This window comes from Bemisia tabaci, chromosome 4 (assembly GCF_918797505.1).
Source record: "Bemisia tabaci chromosome 4, PGI_BMITA_v3".
NCBI lineage: Eukaryota > Metazoa > Arthropoda > Insecta > Hemiptera > Aleyrodidae > Bemisia > Bemisia tabaci.
Genome location: NC_092796.1, coordinates 31360011 through 31382317, shown reverse-complemented (window position 1 = coordinate 31382317; position 22307 = coordinate 31360011). Strand labels below are relative to the sequence as shown.

General features: G+C 40.8%; 1 protein-coding gene across 6 annotated transcripts in view; it reads left to right on the top strand.

Annotated features, from left to right (window-relative positions):
- The window catches only part of LOC109036932 (uncharacterized), a 342569-nt gene extending 321279 nt beyond the window's left edge, over positions 1 to 21290 (top strand). For all 6 annotated transcript variants that reach the window (XM_072299695.1, XM_072299690.1, XM_072299691.1 and 3 more), the window contains 3 exons: positions 2593 to 2726; positions 11258 to 11474; positions 14477 to 21290. In XM_072299695.1, the coding sequence (XP_072155796.1) occupies positions 2593 to 2726; positions 11258 to 11474; positions 14477 to 14619 (494 nt within the window). In that variant the 3' untranslated portion in view covers positions 14620 to 21290. The remainder of the gene's footprint in view (positions 1 to 2592; positions 2727 to 11257; positions 11475 to 14476) is intronic.
- Positions 21291 to 22307: the final 1017 nt, after the last annotated feature.

Genomic DNA, 22307 nt, shown 5'->3' with positions numbered 1-22307 from the left:
AAACTATTGAGTGTACTGAACACAAGGATACCCTCGGTTCATGAATTTAACAATTATTGGAGAAGACAAGACAAAACTACGGGTTTGACAAGGAACAAACGGAATGAGAGATGGAACGGAGAAAGGAATTTGAGAATGAGCCGATCAAAGACTACAAAAAACGTTCAATTTGTGTAATCTTTATTCCCGTTTGTGACTTCATGTTTCTTCAGGGTGTTGTCTTAACTTTCAGTATAAAGGGACTTTAGGTTATATGATTTTTTTGGTGATTGATGCCGTTGTGGTCAACTCGCACGCGCGTCACAAATCCAAGGTTCCCTGCTGAGGGGGTGTTTTCCTTACAATATGACCTTTGACAGTGTTCTGAATTATTTAGTTTACACTCACAGTCAGAAGAGTGAGTTGCCAAATACTGTCGATAGACATTTGTTCAAAGGTCATTCCAGTGTCGATTTTTATTAAAATATCCTGGGAATCACACGCAATGTGACCTTTCACTCGAAAAAAGATCTCAAGAAACGGGAAATTTTTTTCAGAGCGTGAACTTTGTCATTCTATATTAGAAAATCAGAATTACAGTTTTCAACGGAAAACCCCTGGTATCCTAAAAAAATAGTTGTGAGCGGTTTTGGTAATGTATGTAACAAGAAACTTTTTGGTATTGGTAATGTGGTTTGAAAGAGAGCAGTGGAGGTTAGGAGTCGTAGAGCGCGAGGGAGTGCTGTAAAGCGACTTATATGTATGTATGTAACAAGAGAGAGGGGGGAGAATGAGGGAGAGAGGAGGGGTGAAGTTGCGGTCCGACAATTTTAGCTGCGCTTTTGACAGATCGAAACTTTAAAACAGATTTTATAGTCAAAAGTATTTTTTGACCGCTAATTTCAAGCTGCTGTCAGTCCATCACTCCGGCTTGCTTTAACATTTTTGGGCATTTTTTGAGGCGGAACATTTGTCTCGCTCCAAGCTGTGACATCTGACATTTCAGTCGTAAATTTTTTGGAATTTTAGTCAAAATTCCGAAATTTGACCTAACAACTTGTTCGAGTGAATTTATTGAATAAATATACAAATGTACCAAATGTAATTTTAACAAACTCACAATTTTCTATCCGTTTACTAGCATCAAGATGATGTCAGTAAATTTGTAAAATGAGAGTAACGGTTGTTGCAAATATACAGCGTAACGTAAAAACTACGAATGTAATTATCAATTCAATTCTTTAAAATTAATTTTACCGACAAAAATGAGTCTCTGAATTTATTTAAAGCAAAACAGAAAATGATGATGGAATTTAATCATCAATAATAGTTATATATCCACCAAAACTCAAGTAAAAATGGCAATGCGCATTTATTCGATGGAATGTTTTAATATTATTCCTGAACTTTCACCGAAGTTTGAACTCCGCAAGGCGTATTGTGATTATTTTCACTCGCCGCCATTCCAGAGTAAAAATAACGCGCATAAAGTTTCCTACAGAAAACTTGAAAACCTCATTCATAACGTCACATTTTCTTCTCCTCTGACTTCTGAATTTGAAAATTTAACCCAGTTTCCGCCGCACACATTGAATATATAATCAAGCATTATTAAAAATGCGTCGGTAAGAATTTTAAACAAGCAGTTCCAACGCCAAAGCGTTGGAGGGCGCTTCTTTAACACTGCGCATGCGAGGAACGTTTTCATACGGCCAAGCGAGAGTATTGCGGACGGACGATGTATAACAAATTGCCTACGTGAAGGTGGTCCGGCAGCAACATACCCGCCGCTAGTCTCTGGAAAACAATAGAAAATAGTAGTTGCGTACGTTGCCAGCGAGCGCGCTGCGAGCGCATCTGTTTCAATTACCTAGCATCGAGTCGGACCTCTAACTTTCTATTCTCTCTGACATAACCTTAAACCTTCAACCCAGAGCCGCAAACAGCTGACGCTTGACGATGCTGCGCCGAGAAAATGAACCAATCACAAAATAGCACAGTAATACGTCACTACAATGAAGAGATCACGTGACTGTTCGTGATTTTTTCGAATCAATCTGAAACTACAACCTCGAATATGAGGCATTTAAGCATAACGAAGCCCCAAAATAGTTTAACCAGGTAATACGTCCGTGCGAGATTGTTATGCTTAAAAGCAAAACATTTCACGAAAACTTTTACGAATACCAGATGCAGAAGAAAATCAAATTTTCCCGGGTGTACCAGAATGGCGTCATTACCCATAAGGCAAAACGGTATGTAGTATAGTACATGTTACATCGGGGGAGTCGAACGGCTGGAAAGGGCGCATCTGGTACCCAGAAGCGCCCAAAATTGCAAATATGAGACCGTCCGCAAGTAAAGGGAACTCATTCTACAGAGGGAACACTTTCAGCTGAGTCCTCTCTGTCGAGTCAGGTCAAAAAATTGAATCTGAAAATTTTGATAAAAATTTAACATACATCGATACTATCAGTTTCAAGTGATTTCCTTCATTTTTTTGCCGGGGAGGGCGTAAATTATTTCATTCGGAGAAGGAGACAAACAAGCATTTTTACTGTGTAAACCTATGTAAAACTTAAAGTTAATAAGAATATTTTTGTTCTGTTTCAGAGAGTCAGACTGAAGGCCCGTACATTACGATGCCAAAACCCGAATACTCGGTTGGCGACCAATTAGACATGAATTGCACGTCTAGTCCAGCGGTGCCTGATCCGGAAATCACGTGGATTCTCAACGGGAAACAGGTTAGTGCGATGTTTCAAGAAAAACTAACGACCGCGTATCGAGAGGATATGCTCGAGAAATTGTTATCATTTCTTATGAAAGTGATTGATAAGCTGCTGAGTTCAAAGTATTATCTATTATTAGAAACACGAAGAGAAAGAAAACTCGGTTTACTCGAACCGATATGTTTAGTAAGAGTTGTTCCGTCGAGTTTTGTATACTTCGGTTTGGTGATCCGGAAAATTTCGGTCGATGTAGTATGGACCTATCATGCTGAAAGGAACTATATGCATAGAGATTGCGTGTAATATAGTTCCTTTTAGCATAAGTATGTCCAACTTTGACCCGTGTGATCCAATATTTCTTGACTTCTTGATCTGCACCTTCAGTCCATCACTTGCACTGGAAAAAAAACACATTGGATCTAGAGTCCAGACTCTTGAAAACATTGAAAAGAAAAAGGACTCTTGATTCAATCAGATTTAAGCTTAAATCAAAAGGAAATCCGCTCAAATTAAGAGGCTTGGTTCTTGATTTAAGCCAAAATCCGATTCAGCAAGACTATATTGTTCTTGTTGATGTTTTTAAGAGTCTGGACTCTAGATTGAATGTGTTTTTTTTTTCACTGTGGTTCGCTATGATTCACTGAAAGGGCCATTTCACACGGCTGAGGATCGATCCTTTGAATTAAGAAGCATTCACCTAGAATTCATTAGTTCGTACAACCGAGTTTTTTTTAATTAATGTTGCAAATATCGTGTCAATATATAAAATTAGGGAGTTTACCGTTCAAGCTGAAGAAAATAATACTTAGAAACTCCTCATCCTTCTAGGTTATTTCTCTTCTGTTCAAAGGGCAAAAAAGTCCTACATTGACCTGTAGAATAGCCCCTCAAATGTGTCCCGTTGTCCCTGGAACACCCTTTATACTTCGAACTGGAGTGGCCGCAAATCCCTATCTTGACGTCAATTCGCCTTAACCCTACTCTTATCACCTCCTATTTAGTTCAGAATCCATATATTTCGATTCGTTGGAACAGATCTCTGCCGGGCGCGGTCTGAAGTGAGATTGATTTGTTCTAGGCCGCGTCTTGTCAGCCTTTTTCCTTAAAAGCCTCGAATTCTCTGAATTTCCTCTCATGTTATCTCTGAGCAGCTGGGTAATCAGTCTTTAAGTGTGGAGCATATAAGACGGAATTCTCCGGAATGGTTTCACTTGAATTTTTAAAGAACGCAGACAAAATTCCTACGAATTTCTCTTGGGGGTGGGGTGCAAATCAAAAGAAAAGAACTGTGCCAGTGCATTTCCTTTTAGCAGGCGAGAGGAGGTTATCTGCGATAAGCTGACTTTTCTCTAAACTTTTCGCAATAAGCTAGTCCTAAAAATAGCGTTTGAAAAAATATCACTGTAATCAACGCCGGTCGATTTGCCAAAAGTTGATAACTGCTGCTTGGAGGATTTTAACTCTGATACCAGGAATGGACCCCGTTTTTTGGATCAGTTTCGGTTGCCTCCAAAAAATCCAAATTTCTCTAAAAACTAAGCTTATCTAGATGAAATTACATCTTCCGAGAAATATGTGCAAGATCAGGGAACCCGATGCCATGCTTTCTAAATTTTCAGGGATTAAGGTCAAGTGGAACCTCTTTCAGCAGATCCACTCATCGCAGCGCCGTCAAAATTCGTCACCTCTCTGTGGATTCAAACCCGGGATCTGCCGATCTAGATTGCGCAAAGCGCATAACCGGATTGCCGCTTTTGCACCCCTAGGAAGCTTCAAAATCGTGTAAAACACAGCGTCCTAGCTTTGAGTCGTTCAAAAGTCACAAAAAATATCGCGCGAACCCGATGTCATTTACGGCTTTTTCAGGCAAAATATACAGGTAGTCATTTATCGCATGCGTAACGAATTTTCTCCTCTGTTCATAATGTCGAGATTTTTTGGTAAAATACCCCCTTTCACTCATGCATCACCAACTGCCAGGTAAAGCTGATGATTATTTTGTAATGAAAGAGGATGAGGAATCTTTTCTTCATGTGTGTAGTGACATTTTTCCCTCGTAATTTGATCGTTGAAACTGAAAATCGCTTCAATTTTTTCCAACACTTCGGAATATCAGGTTTCCAAGAGTGGGGGAGGATTCTGAGGTGAAAAATGCATTTTCCTAAAAATTTGTGTTTTTTTCTGATAAAATTATCTCATTTTTAGGACCTGTAGCCACCAATAGACGCTTTCAAGTGTTCGTAGACATCAGGCGAAACGCACATCCATGCGCTAGGGGCGATTTTTGAATGTTGGCAAAATGTATTTTCCTCCATTTAAATGTATGTTAAACAATCGATACCTAGTGAAGTAGCTCGCCTCACCTAAAATCGATATTTTTAATGGGTTTAAATGAAGGAAAAACAATAGTGCCAACTTGCAAAATCGCCACTGCCATGCTTTCTAAATTTTCAGGGATTAAGGTCAAGTGGAACCTCTTTCAGCAGATCCACTCATCGCAGCGCCGTCAAAATTCGTCACCTCTCTGTGGATTCAAACCCGGGGTCTGCCGATCTAGATTGCGCAAAGCGCATAACCGGATTGCCGCTTTTGCACCCCTAGGAAGCTTCAAAATCGTGTAAAACACAGCGTCCTAGCTTTGAGTCGTTCTAAAGTCACAAAAAATATCGCGCGAACCGCACAACGGGCTTACCCTTTTCGCACAACCCAGGAAGCTTCAAAATCGTGTAAAACACAGCGCCCTAGCGTTGAGTTGTTCGAAGAAATATCGCACGAACCGCACAACGGGATTACCGTTTTCGCACAACTCAGGAAGCTTCAAAATCGTGTAAAACACAGCGTCCTAGCGTTGAGTTGTTCGAAGAAATATCGCACGAACCGCACAACGGGATTACCGTTTTCGCACAACTCAGGAAGCTTCAAAATCGTGTAAAACACAGCGCCCTAGCGTTGAGTTGTTCGAAGAAATATCGCACGACCCGCACAACGGGATTACCGTTTTCGCACAACTCAGGAAGCTTCAAAATCGTGTAAAACACAGCGTCCTAGCGTTGAGTTGTTCGAAGAAATATCGCACGAACCGCACAACGGGATTACCGTTTTCGCACAACTCAGGAAGCTTCAAAATCGTGTAAAACACAGCGTTCTAGCGTTGAGTTGTTCGAAGAAATATCGCACGAACCGCACAACGGGATTACCGTTTTCGCACAACTGAGGAAGCTTCAAAATCGTGTAAAACACAGCGTCCTAGCGTTGAGTTGTTCGAAGAAATATCGCACGAACCGCACAACGGGATTACCGTTTTCGCACAACTCAGGAAGCTTCAAAATCGTGTAAAACACAACGTCCATGCGTTGAGTTGTTCGAAGAAATATCGCACGAACCGCACAACGGGATTACCGTTTTCGCACAACTCAGGAAGCTTCAAAATCGTGTAAAACACAGCGTCCTAGCGTTGAGTTGTTCGAAGAAATATCGCACGAACCGCACAACGGGATTACCGTTTTCCCACAACTCAGGAAGCTTCAAAATCGTGTAAAACACAACGTCCATGCGTTGAGTTGTTCGAAGAAATATCGCACGAACCGCACAACGGGATTACCGTTTTCGCACAACTCAGGAAGCTTCAAAATCGTGTAAAACACAGCGTCCTAGCGTTGAGTTGTTCGAAGAAATATCGCACGAACCGCACAACGGGATTACCGTTTTCGCACAACTCAGGAAGCTTCAAAATCGTGTAAAACACAACGTCCATGCGTTGAGTCGTTCGAAAGTCACACAAAATATCGCGCAAAGCGCACAACCGGATTGCCGCTTTCGCACCTCTAGTGAGCTTCAAAATCGTGTAAAACACAGCGTCCGGCCGGCCGCAGAGTGAATCGAGTCAATCAGAGAGTTTCGACTTGAAAGTTTTGACTAAAACTGCACTTTGATGTTTATTTTGTCCAATTTTAAATTGTAAGGGGTGCCGCCGGATAAAAATGTCACGAGGAGACTAACGAAACCACTTTTAGAACCTCAAAGTGACGTACTCGTATAAACGGAGTTATAAGCTTCTAAAGTTTCCAAATTTTGTCCGGCCTCTCCCATTGACTCGATCCACCGTGGCTCAACAGATTCTAGGTGGCGGTAGCCACCCCGGCCTAATCCTGAAAAACTTCCCCTTAAAAATTAACGACAAAAAAAAAAAAAAAAAAAAAAAAAAAAAAAAAAAAATCTCCTGAACCTCAAAAATCTATGATACTTGAACTGAACACCCTGTTCCTTTTCGCTGAACCCGATCCTCGCTCAGGAGTTGGCACAATCCGGTTCAATTAAATTGACTTTCTGTTGGGCGCGGTAACCCGTGGCCTCCCTCAAGGCGCCCCGTAATTTATGGGAGGCCCGAAGGGCGCCGCAAAGAGGGCGGGGGGGGGGGGGGGGCGCAGGAGTCATGACTTCACCTCAATATCCGAGGCAAAACGGAGAGGAGCCCAGGTTATAAATTTCCCGAGCTTTGCCTCAAATAAAATATATACAGATACGTATCGAAGCTTTCAAAGTTTTCTCCGGCAACTGCATCGGGGGATCGGAGGAGCTAACGGCCCGCTTCCGTGGGGAGTTCCCCGAAACCCGATAAATTTCAATCTGAACGCTTCAAAGTTCATTTGCCGCCGGGGCGTCTGCGCAAACAACCCCATTACCAGTCTCCGCCGAGTGCAGTCCGCCGAACCCGAGGCGATATCCATCCGTCGGACGGACGAAATTGCTAACTTCGGGTTCCTTTTTCGCCTCCTTGCAGAAACGAGAGCCCCTTTGCACCGAGAGTTATGACATGAGGAATCCATTCCTGATTGGCTCTTGTACCCCGAGTCCCCTCGATGCCCAAGTAGCAGTGATCGCGATAAAGAGCGACTTTATCGGTTGATTATCGCGATTATATCGGTGGCAATTCATTGCAATATTATGGAACAAAAAATTGCGATTTATGGCGATTAAATCGCTATGCATCGCAATTTTTTGTTCACTAAAATCGCGATGAATTTTCGTCGATAAAATCGAGATTAAATCGCCGTATATAGCGATTTTTGTTGAGATAATATCGCGATAAATTGCCGGGCGATAGAATCGCGATTTTTTTTCAACAAGATCGAGGATAATCGCACAGATGTTGATGATCTTAGCGATTTTATCGCCGACAAAATCGCAAAAAATCGCGATTTTTCCGTTGAAAAATGCTACTTAGGTAAGGGTGTTTCAAACGGTGATAAAGATCACCTTTTCACCGATTGCAAAGATTATAAACTGGAATGGATCAAGGAATTGGGCATTGGCAGATCCGGACGGGTCAGAGGGGGTATATGCCCCCCCCCCCTCCCGTTTGCCTGAAAAAAGGGAGGAAGAAGGAAGGAAGGAAGAGAGAAAAAAAGAAACGGAGGTAAGACGAAGGAAAAACGCTTATACTTGGTAATTATTCGTGGTAAAATCGACTGAAACTGCATATCAAGTGCTCCAAATCTCTGAAATTTCTCACCTTCTCCCCCTCCCCCGCCCCGATGACTGAATTTGAGAAAAAACATCCGCCCCTTCCCGTTCGAGGTGTCTGGATCTACCTATGGAACTAGAGGTATTTCAGGAAAAGAAAGAAAGGAAGTTGCCATGGAAAACAAGTGCTAGGGGTTATCTCCTAGCATTGTGGTACTACCCCCAATTTGTTGGATGATATGGGCATTACCAATTAATTGCAACCCAAGTTGGGGTATTGCCGTAACTTTAGGGGTAGTAACCTAATTTATCGGGGTACTGCCATGATTAATTGGAAACGTTCATATCATCCAGCAACCCGTGGTCTTTTTTCCATGTGTTAATGAGTTGATCGTAGAATACGATAAAGTATGAAAAACATATAATTCCGCGAAACAGCTGTTGCAAAGTATAAGTGCAGGATACAAAACTGGTGGAATACTTTTACTGTGCACGGTCCCAAATGTTCGAGACATTTTGAGAAAATGTGTAGGTTCTCAAGGGGAGGGTATTGGAATGTGTTTTTATCATGGAGAAAAAAAGTTTCTGAAGTAACACCCCGGATGTTAAGAATCTGCGCGACAACTCTCGAATGTTGATATGAACACCACGGTTGTTAATTCAACGTAGCTAGGATATTACTTTAACAGACGGACGATTCGTAACAACATTCAAGAGGTGTCGCGCAGATTTTTAACACCTATGCAGGATGTTACTTCAACAACTTTTTTTCCGTCTTAAATGATGAAAGTAATCTCAGCCGAGAGAATAAAAGTCCGACTACTTAAGATAATTTTCAGGGGTTTTTTTTATTATTATTAGGAAATGTTGATACCAAAGACAAGTTCATTAACGGTTTCAACTTTTTATGTCTCTTTAATTTCAAGTTTCACTGAAAAAGTGAAAACAATAAACTTTGCGTAGTAGCCTTCGCAACGCAGAGTAAGTCCCTTTTTTCCGGTGAAAGTTTTTGTGATTCTCAGGCATCCGAATGATTTCTTAGAGTGCTTGGATGAGTTTTAATAATTTTACGACACAAAAGACTTGTCTAGTACATTCCTGCTCAGACGCAAGGTCCATTTTCTCAAAACTTCATTCTTTGAGTTATAATTACCACTCTTTTCGATAAGAGGGCAGTCGGATAAGGTCCCGAGATAGAATCCGTGAAAAGCGTTGCGCCTGTCTCGGTGTGTAAAGCTCATTGGTGGAGGAGGAAAAGCAATTCCTCAAACTTTTATCACCAAGACTGAACGAGAAATGCCGTTAAATTGTGTTTTTTAGCCTTCCTCTTTTATCTGCTCCCACGGTTCGGAGGCGGGGATCACACTTTGCGCGGGTGTACTTTCCCGTAAGCGACAACATTGTCCCTTTATCCGCGCGGAAAACAGGAGGAAAGAAATAACAGAAAAATATTTGGTCTCTCCTCGGGGAGATAAAAAATGAGGGAAAGATTAGAGAACAAAGTTTTTCATCAATACTCTAAATGGTTTTCGCTCGATAAAAAATGACCCAGCTCGGATTTATATTCTGCTGGCGCAGACAACAACTGCGAAGAGACATACCTACCCTTCGACTCACGCACAGTCGGTGGAACTTGAAGACGTTTTAACCCCTAGTTTTGAGGTACGATTTTTCCGGGTAGTGAGAGAGAAAGCTACGTTGCAGGACCCTTGCAAAATCCCGCGATGAATAAAATACATTGAGGAAAAAAGTTCGGTCTTATCGTCGCTTTTCTGACGTAAGTATGTGCTCGATTTCTACGTGGGCCATGTTTTACATGTAATTCATGCTTTCTGGGGCTCATCCGGAAATCGAGGTACGCCTTTACTCTAGGAGAGCGACGTGATGAGCCATGGCAAAACGTTCCTCAGTGACCGCATTATTTTCTCCTCTGGTCACCGTATACTTCGGTTCATGTAACCATACATTCAAATTCACCGCGTTCCCTCTTAATCCAAGAGAAAATCTTCTTGCAGCAAATTCAATAATATTTCTGCTTCGATCAAATCACTTTTGTTTCAATTTAGTTCTAGTTATCAACATGTTCAATTCGTTCTAGCTTCTCCAAAAGTTTCTAGAGAAACTTCATAACTTTTCTCAAAAATAAAATTCTGCTTAAAACTGAAATTCTCACTGCAGAAGGAAAAAAGCTAATTCGAGCAGGGTATTACTCCTTTGAGAAATTGCAGTTTGGTGCAAGACTAGTTACGAATAAAACACACAAATAATTCAAAAAGAAATGATCCTCGTTGAATTTAATCTACACTATTTTTTTTGTTTTTTGTTTGTTTGTTTGTTTGTTTGTTTGTTTGTTTGTTTGTTTGTTTGTTCGTTTTTTGGACCCACAATCTCCTGAAAGACTTATTAATAAATGACCAGAAACCATATTAGAAATCAGGAACACAACTGCAGGCGCGTTTCAGGTTTAATTGGACCCATCGTCAGTACAGAAAAGTCAGGGGGCTGCGTTGCACTGATACGTACATACATAATTGCTGCTTTCACGGCGCTCTTTGGCGTACTGCGACACTTAGCCGACCTCCTCCAGAAGTCTAGCCAGAAGCACTAAGAGCAACGAAGATACCGTTGCTCTTAGTATGCCCTGTGTCCATTTCTTCAGCTGTCAAACTGCACATCCATATGTAAGAATACATTTTAATACAACCTTGTAAATTCTCCTTGCGTTGAATTAATTATGTGTCAAATTAGACCCGAAACGCTTGAGTTGAATGAGTATTTTTCCTCTGCAAGGAGAATTCCAGTTTTATACTGAATTTCAACGCGCGTCGGCAAAATTACTCTTTGTCGAAACGACTCGTGCGTCCAACCACAATTTATTCGTCACTGAAAACAAACATAATATCGAAGGAAATTCGGCAACATTCCAATGTCGATAGGTGTTTTTCCTCACGAAGTCAGGGCTGCAGTGTTCCCTGGGCCGGGCTGCATCGGCGGAGGCCGCTAGGAAGTCCGGGGGGGGGGGGGGGAGGCGGAATTTCCGGGAAGGCGTGGAGTCTGACTGCATTTCCGTTTCCTGTCGACAGGTGGAGCGAAGTTTCATCCGGACGTTTCCGGTGGACAACCGGGGGCTGGGGGCCGGGCTCAACGGGGGCATGTCGGGGGCGGTGAAGCTGGCGCTCCCCCTCACCGAGGCCCACGTCCCCAAGATCATGCTCACCTGCCTCTCCACCATCCCCGCCTACCTCGGGCCGGGCGCCAGCCGCCTCGACTACGCTGACTACCGGGCCAACAGCGTTTCCAGTAAGTCAATCTACTAAATATTTTCTTTTTCGTAGCCTTTTAAGGTGATTCTATGTGATCTAGAGACGAGATCTGCCACCACGCTGCGCTGCCTCGTGGTTTACGTTTTTAAGAAGCAATAATTATTGTAATCAGAGACAAGAGACCCTCCACTGGCCTCTTGGCGACAGGTGGAAGCTTTTACTTTCGGGGATTCAACAGCTCCTTATGGACAATTATAAGGGAGCAACAGTCATCACCCTAATTTCGGCTGTTGACCTACCTACATGGTCGATGATGAACTTCGGGTGACGTCTGAGCCAAACAAGTTTCCTAAACTTCGGCCATTTTCGGCTTGTTTGCGAAACGAAACTGCCAACACGTTGTTAAACATCAACCATGTAGGTAAGTCAACAGTAGAATGCTGAAGTCCAGAAAGTAAAAGCTTCCACCATGGCAAAGATACTAGTGGAGGGTCTCTTGTCTCTGATTGTAATGTACAAGATAATCAGGGTGTTTACAAGCTCGGACTTTCCGGAAAGTCCGGACATAGTACTGATTTTTTTAAGGCGGTCCGGAAGCACTGAAAAAGTGCGGAAATTCCGAAAAAAAGGTCCAGAATTGTTTTTGATTTTTTGTCATTTTTGTTGCAAATTCAAATTTTTGAAATTTTTCTAATATCGTCAAATAGAGGTATTGAAAGAGTACGGAATTTTTCTGTCGGAGGAGGTACTGAATTTCTTGAGAATGTACTGAAAAAGTACAGTAACAGTACTTATTTTTGACCAGCCTGTTTTAGTAGACACCCTGGATGCAAGAAATTAATCCAAAACGTGTAGCAGCATTAATATTGAGTAGAGTGACATCAGATTTGTTTAGATTCATCGACAATTTTTATTTGAAACTACGATAAGGGACGTCGTCCATTGACTCAATGTGTAAGAGAGAGTCATTATAGCGCTATTAAGACTCTCTCTTGCACATGAGTCAATGGGCAACGTCCGTTATCGTAGTTTCAAATAAAAATTTTCAATGAATCTTATAACAAACCTGATGTCACTCTACTCAGTATTAATGCTGCAATACGTTATGGATCAGTCTCTTGCATTAATTTGTACATAACGATAATTATTGCCTTCGAAAGACGTAAACCGCATATCAGCGCAAGTTGGTGGCGGACCTCGTCCCTAAATCACATAAAATCACCTTAATGCCATAGACCTGCGGGCTAATTATTGAAATTTAAAGACGAGGTTATAGAGAAAGAAGACGAAAGGGATATGGAGGGATCCTATCGGTGGAAGCGGATGATTATAACGGACAAAAGAGGTATGTCATAGACTAACTAACGGCAACCCACGAGAGACCCTGCAGTTAGTCCATCATTTTCTCCCTTAGTCCATAACGAACACCCATCTCAACCGATAGGATTGCTCCATACTCCCTGTGTTGTAATGTCTCCCTGTGATCAATGTATTTCAAATTCTATAAATAACAAATATTTAATGAGATTCACTTTTTGCACTCAAAGAGTCAAAATATTTTTCAACTTGTATTATACGGTTGATTTCTATCGCCCTCAGCTGCGTCCACAGCAATTGTTGTTACGAATAATTATGTTGTGCGTGCTAATTTTAGCCCATTACACACTCGACTTTCTGAAGGCGCTTTATGCGCGCAAGTACCGCAATTTCTTGGAGAACGGACGAAGTAGGGATTGAACAATTCATTCAATCTCAATTCTGGTGTTCTCCGACAAGTTGCTCTGCATTCGCTCATAAAACGCCCTCAGAGAGTCAGGTATGTAATGAGCGGAAATAAGCACGCACAGCATATCCGTAACAACAATTGCTACAAACGTTAGCTGAAGGCGAATTGCTTTCGCACATAAAAAAACCTTTAGAGAGTCAAGAATGTAATGAGCTAAAATTAGCACACACAACTTATTCGGAACAACATTGAGGCATAACACGCAGCTGACGGCGAATTGAAAACAACCGTATAATACACATAAAAACATTTTAGCTCTTCAATGAAAACTGTTCCCAAAATGTAGTGTGGTTTATTATATTTTGCATTTAAACTTAGTTTATCGTGAAACGTTTTTCGAGAATCTCCCATAAAAAGAAAATAAAATACAACTATCTATTTGTAACAGTATAAATTAAAGTGCTAAAATGTTTTTCAACGTGCAATATACGGTTGTTTTCAACTCGCCTTCCGCTGCGGCCTCAGCAATTGTTGTTACAAATACGTTGTGCGTGCTGATTTTGGGTCTTTACATACTCGACTCTCTGAAGGCGTTTTATGAGCGCAAGCAGCGCAATCTTTTGAAAAACGAACGAAGTAAGGATTGAACGATCTATTCAATCTCTTTTCTGTTGTTCTCCAACAGGATGCTCCACATTCGCCTATAAAACGCCTTCAGAGAGTCAAGTATATGATGAGCTGAAATCAGCACGCGCAGCTTATTCGTGCCGACAATTTGTTCAGTTAAAAAAAAGAATATGATGTGACGTCTGCACGCAACGCGACGGCAAGCATTCGGTCAACATGAATTGAACAAAAAAATAACGTGGATCGATCGACATCAATTCAATAGACAAATAAATAGAAAACGGGGTCAAAATCAGTAAAAAACTTGCATTCACTATGACAATTTCAAATTACGACTTCTCGAAAATAGGATCAGCCAATATTTTGATTTTTCGCAATTTTAAGTCTACTCGTATCATGGATTGACCCCTTGCCTTGCAAATCATTTTTGGGTATTTTTTTGTTGCATTTTTTGTCCTAAGACCACTGTGCGGCAGAGCTCCCAAAACGCGTCCGAAGAAATAGTAGTTTCTTCAAGTGAACCTCGTTAAAATTTTGTCATTCACAAAAATCTTGTGCAGTCCTAGTGAACAAATTGATATCAAATTCTGATTCTTACCTGATATGTTAGCGGAAAATTTGTAACAAGTCCCAAGAAATGGAATCAATCGAGTAGGATTTTTCACGTAACGATTTGTGTTTTCTAGTTGCCGTGAAGCCCGCTGCCGAGCCGATCACGTCCAGTGCCGTCGCTGATGAGGGCGCCACCGTCGTGCCAGAGTTCTCGTCGCTGTTCCTCATTCCCGTCGTATGGAGGCTGTCTCTCCTGCTCCAGTCTTACTCCTTGTAAATCAATTGTTTTCTACAAGACTGATCGACCGATGCTATAACCAAAAGGCTCCCAATCCTTGTAGACGAAACGTGGGAAAACTACACCGGATTAGTCCTCTCAATTGCAATGTTTGCCGAAATTAGAAGAAGCGAATTTTGCGCGAGTGGATTCGGATCGTTTCCACGTGCTGCCAACCTCTGTTATTACGGAACGGACTTCTCCTCAATTACGGTGCAGTTTTCCATGTTGGCAGCAATGACGATCAAATTCAAAATTTTTGACTCATCTCCCGAAGAGGGTTCATAAATTAGACGGATGCAAATTCTGAATACGGGCAATTAAACCTCAGAGTTTAGATTGCGGCAGTCTTTTCTGGTTTCCTTCGTAATCCTGTCAAATTGAATTCCAAAAAAATGAGCCGAATAACCCGAAAACTCCATTAGGTTATTATCCTCTTAATAATTGTAATAATGTCGAATGGGGTGGCTCGGTTTTGACCTTATCGGAATTCAAAAATGGGTGATAAGAGCCAAATGTTCCTTATTGGTCCGAAAAAGGGTCTATTTTCAAAATTGGAAAATTTGAATATCCAGGGCTTGTAGGATAGTCCCTCTCTGTAAGTCTCAAGCACAGGTTTTAACATTAGACAATTTTTCTAACGTAATAGTGCGGTATAGTTTGGTTTTATCCTCGAATTTAAACCAAGACTGATTGAACCAGTGCTCGTTTATGCTGTTGTGAATTTTTTTTTTATTTTACAAAAAAGAAACAAACAAGAACTAACTAGATGCACGACTTTTCTAGAATAAATAAAAAAATCGTTTTATCGGAGACAATTTAGAATGGTAGTGTGGTTTGCATCATTCGCAGAATAAATTAACCCATAAAACTTTCCCGTCGACAATAAATATCCGAGGAGTAACGTTAGAGTTTCAAAATTTCCAAAATCACTCTGAATAGAAGGTTTCGTGAAAAGTTGGGAACCCGGAAGCTTCTGTTGACCGGGAGAGAAGAGAGGGAGAGAGGGAGGATCGCAAGTGAAAACATTTGCGACTCCGACGAGGAATGGTAAACACATAGGTCAAAGTAAATAGCTGATTTACTTGCATCGTAAGAGCTCACTTTTGTTTGTCTTTCCAAGTTCTTTCACGTTCTTTCCCAGCTTCCGGAGGGGATGAACCACCCCCTCCCCTTCTGCCTGTGCTAACGCCACCACTCTCTTACATCTTACACTCACACGCGAGTCTCCTAAACCATTTAAATTTAAGGTGAGGAGTACGCTTTATCCCTCAACGGTGGGTTTGAAAATATAGTCAAAGAATCACCCTCTCAATTCGGTTTTCTACAAGGAGAGCTGAAAATCCAAGATCGGACACTGATGGACTTTCTGTGATGTTCTGGTGCAATGGCGTGGCTTGCTTTGCGATGTATAGATTGATCTGTCATTTAAACCAATGGAAAATAATGGATTGACAGGGTGTTCGCCACGAACACCTTAATAATCAGTTCTTTACCACAGCTTCAAATAAGGAAAGATCGATAATCGACTATTAAAGCCGCGGTACTGTCATGGTGAGAGCATGGCGTTTTTTGAATCGAAAATCGGTTAAAAATGCATACAGGAAATGAATCTCAGAATTCGAATTTTCACCGATTTTTGGCATCAAAACGATGAAGATTTTGCAGGTGTCTATTTGATGAATTTCATTTTTAAGTGAAAACTATCTAGTGAAGCAATCCCGAGAATATTTTTGTTTCTAAACTAAACAATTATCTAAGATATGGCAAAATGATCTAATCTGCTGAAATTCATGTGCATAAATGGAAAATGCCGTGTGATGACGTCACAAGGTGGTACATTCTTTCCTTTTTCTCGTGTTTTTCTAAAATTTCCCATTTCAGAAAAAATTGTATAAAGAACTGAAAAAGCGAACTGATTGTAAGCTCGTCGAGCACTCTCAAATTTTGTCGTGCGAATTCTCCATCAAGTGCTCGTTTAAGTAAACGTTGCAGCTGCTGACTCCGGTCTTGGATTTCAATCTCTATTTCTGATTGGCGGATTGCAGATACATTATAGTTTGTTTTATAAACCTATTCCTTTGTATAATATTACATCGCAACACTCGTAACCCAGCTCTGACCTGCGCAAACTTTATATTATAACACTAATTGGTCAATATCCCTCCCGAGAAATAACCCAGAAGAGGGAATTTTGAGCCGTCAGAATTAAGATGAATCATCTTGTCAGCACGCAATTCGTATCATTGACGCACATCATCATTTTGAGGGTGATGATGGAATTTTGCTTTTCATCTTCACGGCATCGACTCTCTAAAGAGATATCAAAAATCTATTGTTTCAATATCATGCAATATACCAGACCATATGGTACAATTGTACAATAAATTGTAGAATAGTACTTGTTTTATAAATGTTTATCTGTGTACTTGCATATTCTGAGTATGCAAAGCTTTTAGCCGAAGAGAATGGGTTTGTTTATTTTTCTCTGTCTTTTTTATTTCTGCATTTCGCTAACTATGTTCATAATTTTATGTATGTGATGATAATACTGTTTCAAGTCTTCCATTTAATTTTAATTATATTTTAATACAGGGTCTCAAAAACTTCGAACAAAATCAATCAGTAATATTTAATTATGTCATTCATGAGTCAATGTTATGAGATAAAGCTATTTTGCTAAGTGAGATATTGATTTAATAGGTCTAAATAGGGACAGATTTTCGCTTAGCAGTGTGCCGCTGTCATTTAGAATAGAATTTAGTCATTTAAGACTTTATTTTTATTGTTCCTAACTTCCTTGCGTAGGCAGTAACCTAGTTTATACCATGCAAGGTCCGCCGCGATATGTAACGGTGGCGTGGTGTGTTTTTCGATACATCGATTGATCTGTCATTTAAACCTATGAGAGAGGATCGATAAACAGGGTGTTCACATCGAACACCTTAATAATCGATTCTTTATCATAGCTTCAAGTGGGGAAATATCGATAATCGATCATTCGCGCTTTGCCACTGATATGTAAGATGGTATTGAATGATCAACTGACCGGAGCGTTGAAGTTTGCACATGCAGCAATAAGTGCGTTTCAACTCAATTTGTCGATGATGAGAGCAGAGCTCTTCTGAGGGAAGACCCTTGAAATTTGTTCACGTAATTTATCAAATTTTATTACATTATTCACAGTCGCAATCCCACAGATGCAACTTACTACCAAAAAAGAGGGGAAACTTGTACTGGCATTCCTTTGAATCATTAGAACTTGAAAAGCCTGTCCATTGTTTCGACTCGACCATGAAATCGATGAGATTGAAATGCAATTCAATGAATGAAATTGTAATGAAAACGATTTTAGCGTATCGAAGTAGATAGAACTTATTGACTTTATTTTCAGTTTTTGGAATGTGATTTTTGGCACGAACATTCCTTAATGATACAGCAAGAGACTGGAATGTCAATTCTTCCAAAATAATGCATCTACTGATGAAAATTTGAAATATTTTGATTGTGCACAGAATGTTTTGCGCCAAAGCTAAAGGTCCACTTCAATTGAATCAGTAAGAGCGAAAACACACCAACTCGAAAAAATGAAAATAATCAAGACACACGGAAAAACTGCTCAGTAGGTGAAGAAGTTGGTCTAAAAAAAGGATGTCTGGTGCCGGAAGACGAGTACTTAAGGTCACCTTAAAGGTCCAAGTTGGAACAGATGCGTTAACTTCGTTAACTTCAATGACCTTTACGAAACTGACTGTCTTCAACAAAAATTGAGCATTTTCGAGTCACCGAGTAAGTGTGTTTCCGCTCTCGCCGATTCAATTCTAATCGTTACAAAACAGCGTTCTCTGGAAAAAAAAAACACATTGGATCTATAGTCCAGACTCTTGAAAACATTGACAAGAAAAAGGACTCTTGATTCAATGAGATTTAAGCTTAAATCCAAAGGAAATCCGCTCAAATTAAGAGGCTTGGTTCTTAATTTAAGCTTAAATCTGATTGAATCAAGAGTATTTTTTCGTATCAATGTTTTTAAGAGTCTAGACTCTAGATCCAATGTGTTTTTTTTTTTTCCAGTGTTCGGGCAGATTTTATATTTTGCGCTGGGGCAGCCCGAACCATCAAAGCACGAATGTTTGGCCGGTGAAACTGACCCATTGCACCGGCGCGGCGCGCCGTCCGACTTTGAGAAGAAAAGCATCTTACATCAAAAGAGCTTAGAAAATAATCTCTCGCTAACCCGCGGGGATCGGCTGAAATGAAAGTTCACCGATACAGGTTAGCTTGGTATTTCGTAAAACTACATTTCCCCCTTTTTTGATCTAAAGAATACAGTAGCGAACGCCAATCGAAAAGCCCCGGCGATCCGCCCAAGTCGACTGTTATGATTGTGTTTACGCTCGGGTTGCTCGTCGATTCGCCTTCAGCCCGAAAACGCAGTCTCGTTGGACGGACTAAATTGTGATCAAAGGAGATTCAAGAAGTGAAATTGGGATATCCGATACTCTTCGGTTGAAGAACTTATTCAAACGTAACGGTAGCACACGTATCTATAATTTACAGAAGCAGAATACTGATAAAATGAGCCTGATGCAATGAAGATGTTGCATGTGTGAGGAATTTGCGATTTGACTGTTGATTCATTTGTAAAAGTTCGCGAGAAACACGATGGTGACACTGGTTTTCTCTGAAATTAACTCCCAAGCTCAAAAAAAGCTCTCAAGTTGAGGCCGAAATGGAGGGGATATCCCACACTATCCGGAGAGTCCACCTCTACATCAAGACCAACTCTCCATGCAAAGACAGGGAGAAAATATATTGACAGGGCTGCCACTTTATTTGGGAGCTCTAAAACTGAAAACACGGTATCACTGCTAATGTATTTGCTCCCTATCTTTGCATGGAGAGTTTGTCTTGATGTAGAGGCGGACTCTCAGGATAGCGTGGGATATACCCTCCGTTTTGGCCTCAACTTGAGAGCTTTTTTTGAGCATAGGAGTTAATTTCAGAGAAAACTAGTGGCACCATCGTGTTCCACGCGAACTTTTACAAAAGAATCAGTAGTCAAATCGCAAATTCCTCACACATGCAACACCTCCATTCTGGCTCATTTTAGAAACAATGTTTGTGCCGTTTAATTTCACGTGCAGATAGGTGATTTCTGGATGAGTTGGAAACAGTAGTTCTTTTTGCAAACTGCAGTCCATTCATCAGTCTGTCTTAATCTCTATCTGATAGTCTTAAGTATGATCAGCGTGGCCAAAGTGCCGGTCTTGATTTGCCTTTTTTCAAAGGTAGTTTCAGCTTTTGGAAGCTCCCTTTTCATTTCTGACACACACACAGTGGATCAGTTGCGCCGGTCACAAAATCGTGTTTTGATGCCTTGATTAGCTGATAATAATGAGATCTGCCCCAGCAGCAACTCTCCATGTTCAGTATTAACATAGATATTGCGCTTTGAAAAATTCGGTGTATGACGTCACCCACCGCAGTAGTGACACCCTTGGTTTCTTCCACCTTGCTTCCATCAATCGGCGAGACACAAATGTGCAACGTTACTCAACGTGAAACTCGGCTGAAAGCAAGATGGAAAAAACCAAGGGTTTCATTGCCGCGGTGGATGACGTCATAAACCGCATTTTTCAAAGCGGGAAATCTCGGTAAATATTGAAACTAGAAAGTTTCTGTTTGGACAGATCTTGTTATTTTTAGCTGATCGACAAGAAGAAAGCATCAAAACACGAGTTTGTGACCTGCGCAACTCACCCATTATACAATGATCGAACTTTCCTACCATTTGGAAGCAGAAGCGGATCTAGCAATTTGACAACCCCCGGTTTCCTCCATTTGAACCTGTTAAATAATAGATGTTGTCGGAACACCTGGTTCCTCCAAGAATCGATATGTCACAGGCAAATAGTAAAATCAGGCATTTTGTCAAATGCCTAGGCAAATGGCCAAATATTCTAACTTAGATTGAAATTTTGATTCTTCTCCTAATTTTAGACAAAATAATTAATTGCTCCTGTAAGAAAAAGTTATCTGTAAAAATTTGCATCACACCAAAGGATTTTAAACGATTTTTAGCTCCTGAACAGACATTTATCTTGACATTTCCAGCATGTTATAAAATACAGAATTTTTAGAATTTCATCATTTAAAAATATGAGAGGCAATAAAAGAGGAAGAGATAAGAGGAGTTGGTAGATTTGATGAGTTATTTTTCCCAAAATATTGAAAACTTGTTACCTGTTCGCCAAAAATTCACAAAATTTTGTAGACCGTCAAAATTTAACCATCTGCTTAGGCATTTTACTAAATGCCTGATTTCACTATTTGCCTGCGACAGATACATTTCCATAGGTTTAAATGGATAAAAATAATATTGCTAAATTGCTGGATCCGCCAATGTTTGGAAGGGTCCGAGGCACGAGTCTCTCTTCTCTAATTAAGTGCTAGTTTTTAGACAAAAGGTGTAAATAAAGTTGTTGACGTACTTGTAAATAATGTATCAATTTGGTGTATATGTATGGTTAAAGACATGTCTGTAAATACGCTGCTCAATGAGTGTTCTGGTGGCTAAAAAAAGTAATAATCCTGTTCTGATATGTAGTTCTAGCTGCGGCAAGAGAAAGGCTCAGACCCGAAGCGCAAATAAAGAGTTTCTTGTATAACACCGTTTTTCATTTTTATCCTTCCTTCCTGGTCTCACTTCGTTGTTTCTAGAGTCCCTTCATACTGAGAGTCAAGACAGTGTGAATCCATTTCTGATTGATTCCCGTATTTTATGCCTTCACAGTGTCACAAACGGGAATAAAGATTACATTTTCACCGATTGCAAAGATTATATTCTGGAATGGACCAGGGAATTACGGGTTCGGCAAGGAACAAACGGAATGAGAGAAGGACGGAGAAAGGAAGTTTAGAATGGTCCGATCAAAGATTACAAAGAACGTTCAATTTCTGTAATCTTTATTCCCGTTTGTGACTCCATTAGGGGTGTTGTTTTGACTCTCAGTATAAAGGGACTCTAGTTGTTTCCTTCACGAAAGAACGTAACTACACTGTTAAAAATCTCGGCGCGAAATTCACGCTTACTCAGTTCCTTTTTTGACCACCTGTTACTCTGAGTGCACGGATCCGGCGTGAAATAAGCTCGGCGCGAATTCCGCGCTCTGGCCGGAGTGAAAATCTGACAGGCAAACGAAAAACGGAATTGCCGCAGCATGAATTTGAACCCGAATCGCGGCGGTGATAGACGAGTGTTCTACCACTTTGCCATTCGGCGCTCGTACCAGGAGGTCCTGGTAAAGTCGAACAACTTACTAAGTCCTAGTATCTGTATTCAAAATTTACCGCAGAAAAACTTTACATCAAGCAGAGACCCGCTTTCATTTAGCGATTTCATTCTTGATTCAAATGAAAATATTTTTTACGTTATACTCAATATGTTGGTATTAATATATTAGGTTGAAGTGCTATAAAGTCCGTTTAATTATGTGCAACACCTCTCATGTGATACAGTAGCTTGAGGCGCCTTGGCACGGCCGGCGCGGCATGCTACCAGCTGCAGCGCAGGACGCTCACGGGCGCCTACAAACCTAAGGGGATACTTCACGCATTGCGCCATGCGTGAAGTATCCCCTTAGGTTTGTAGGCGCGAATGTGGACTTTGCGCTAGCAGCAAGCCG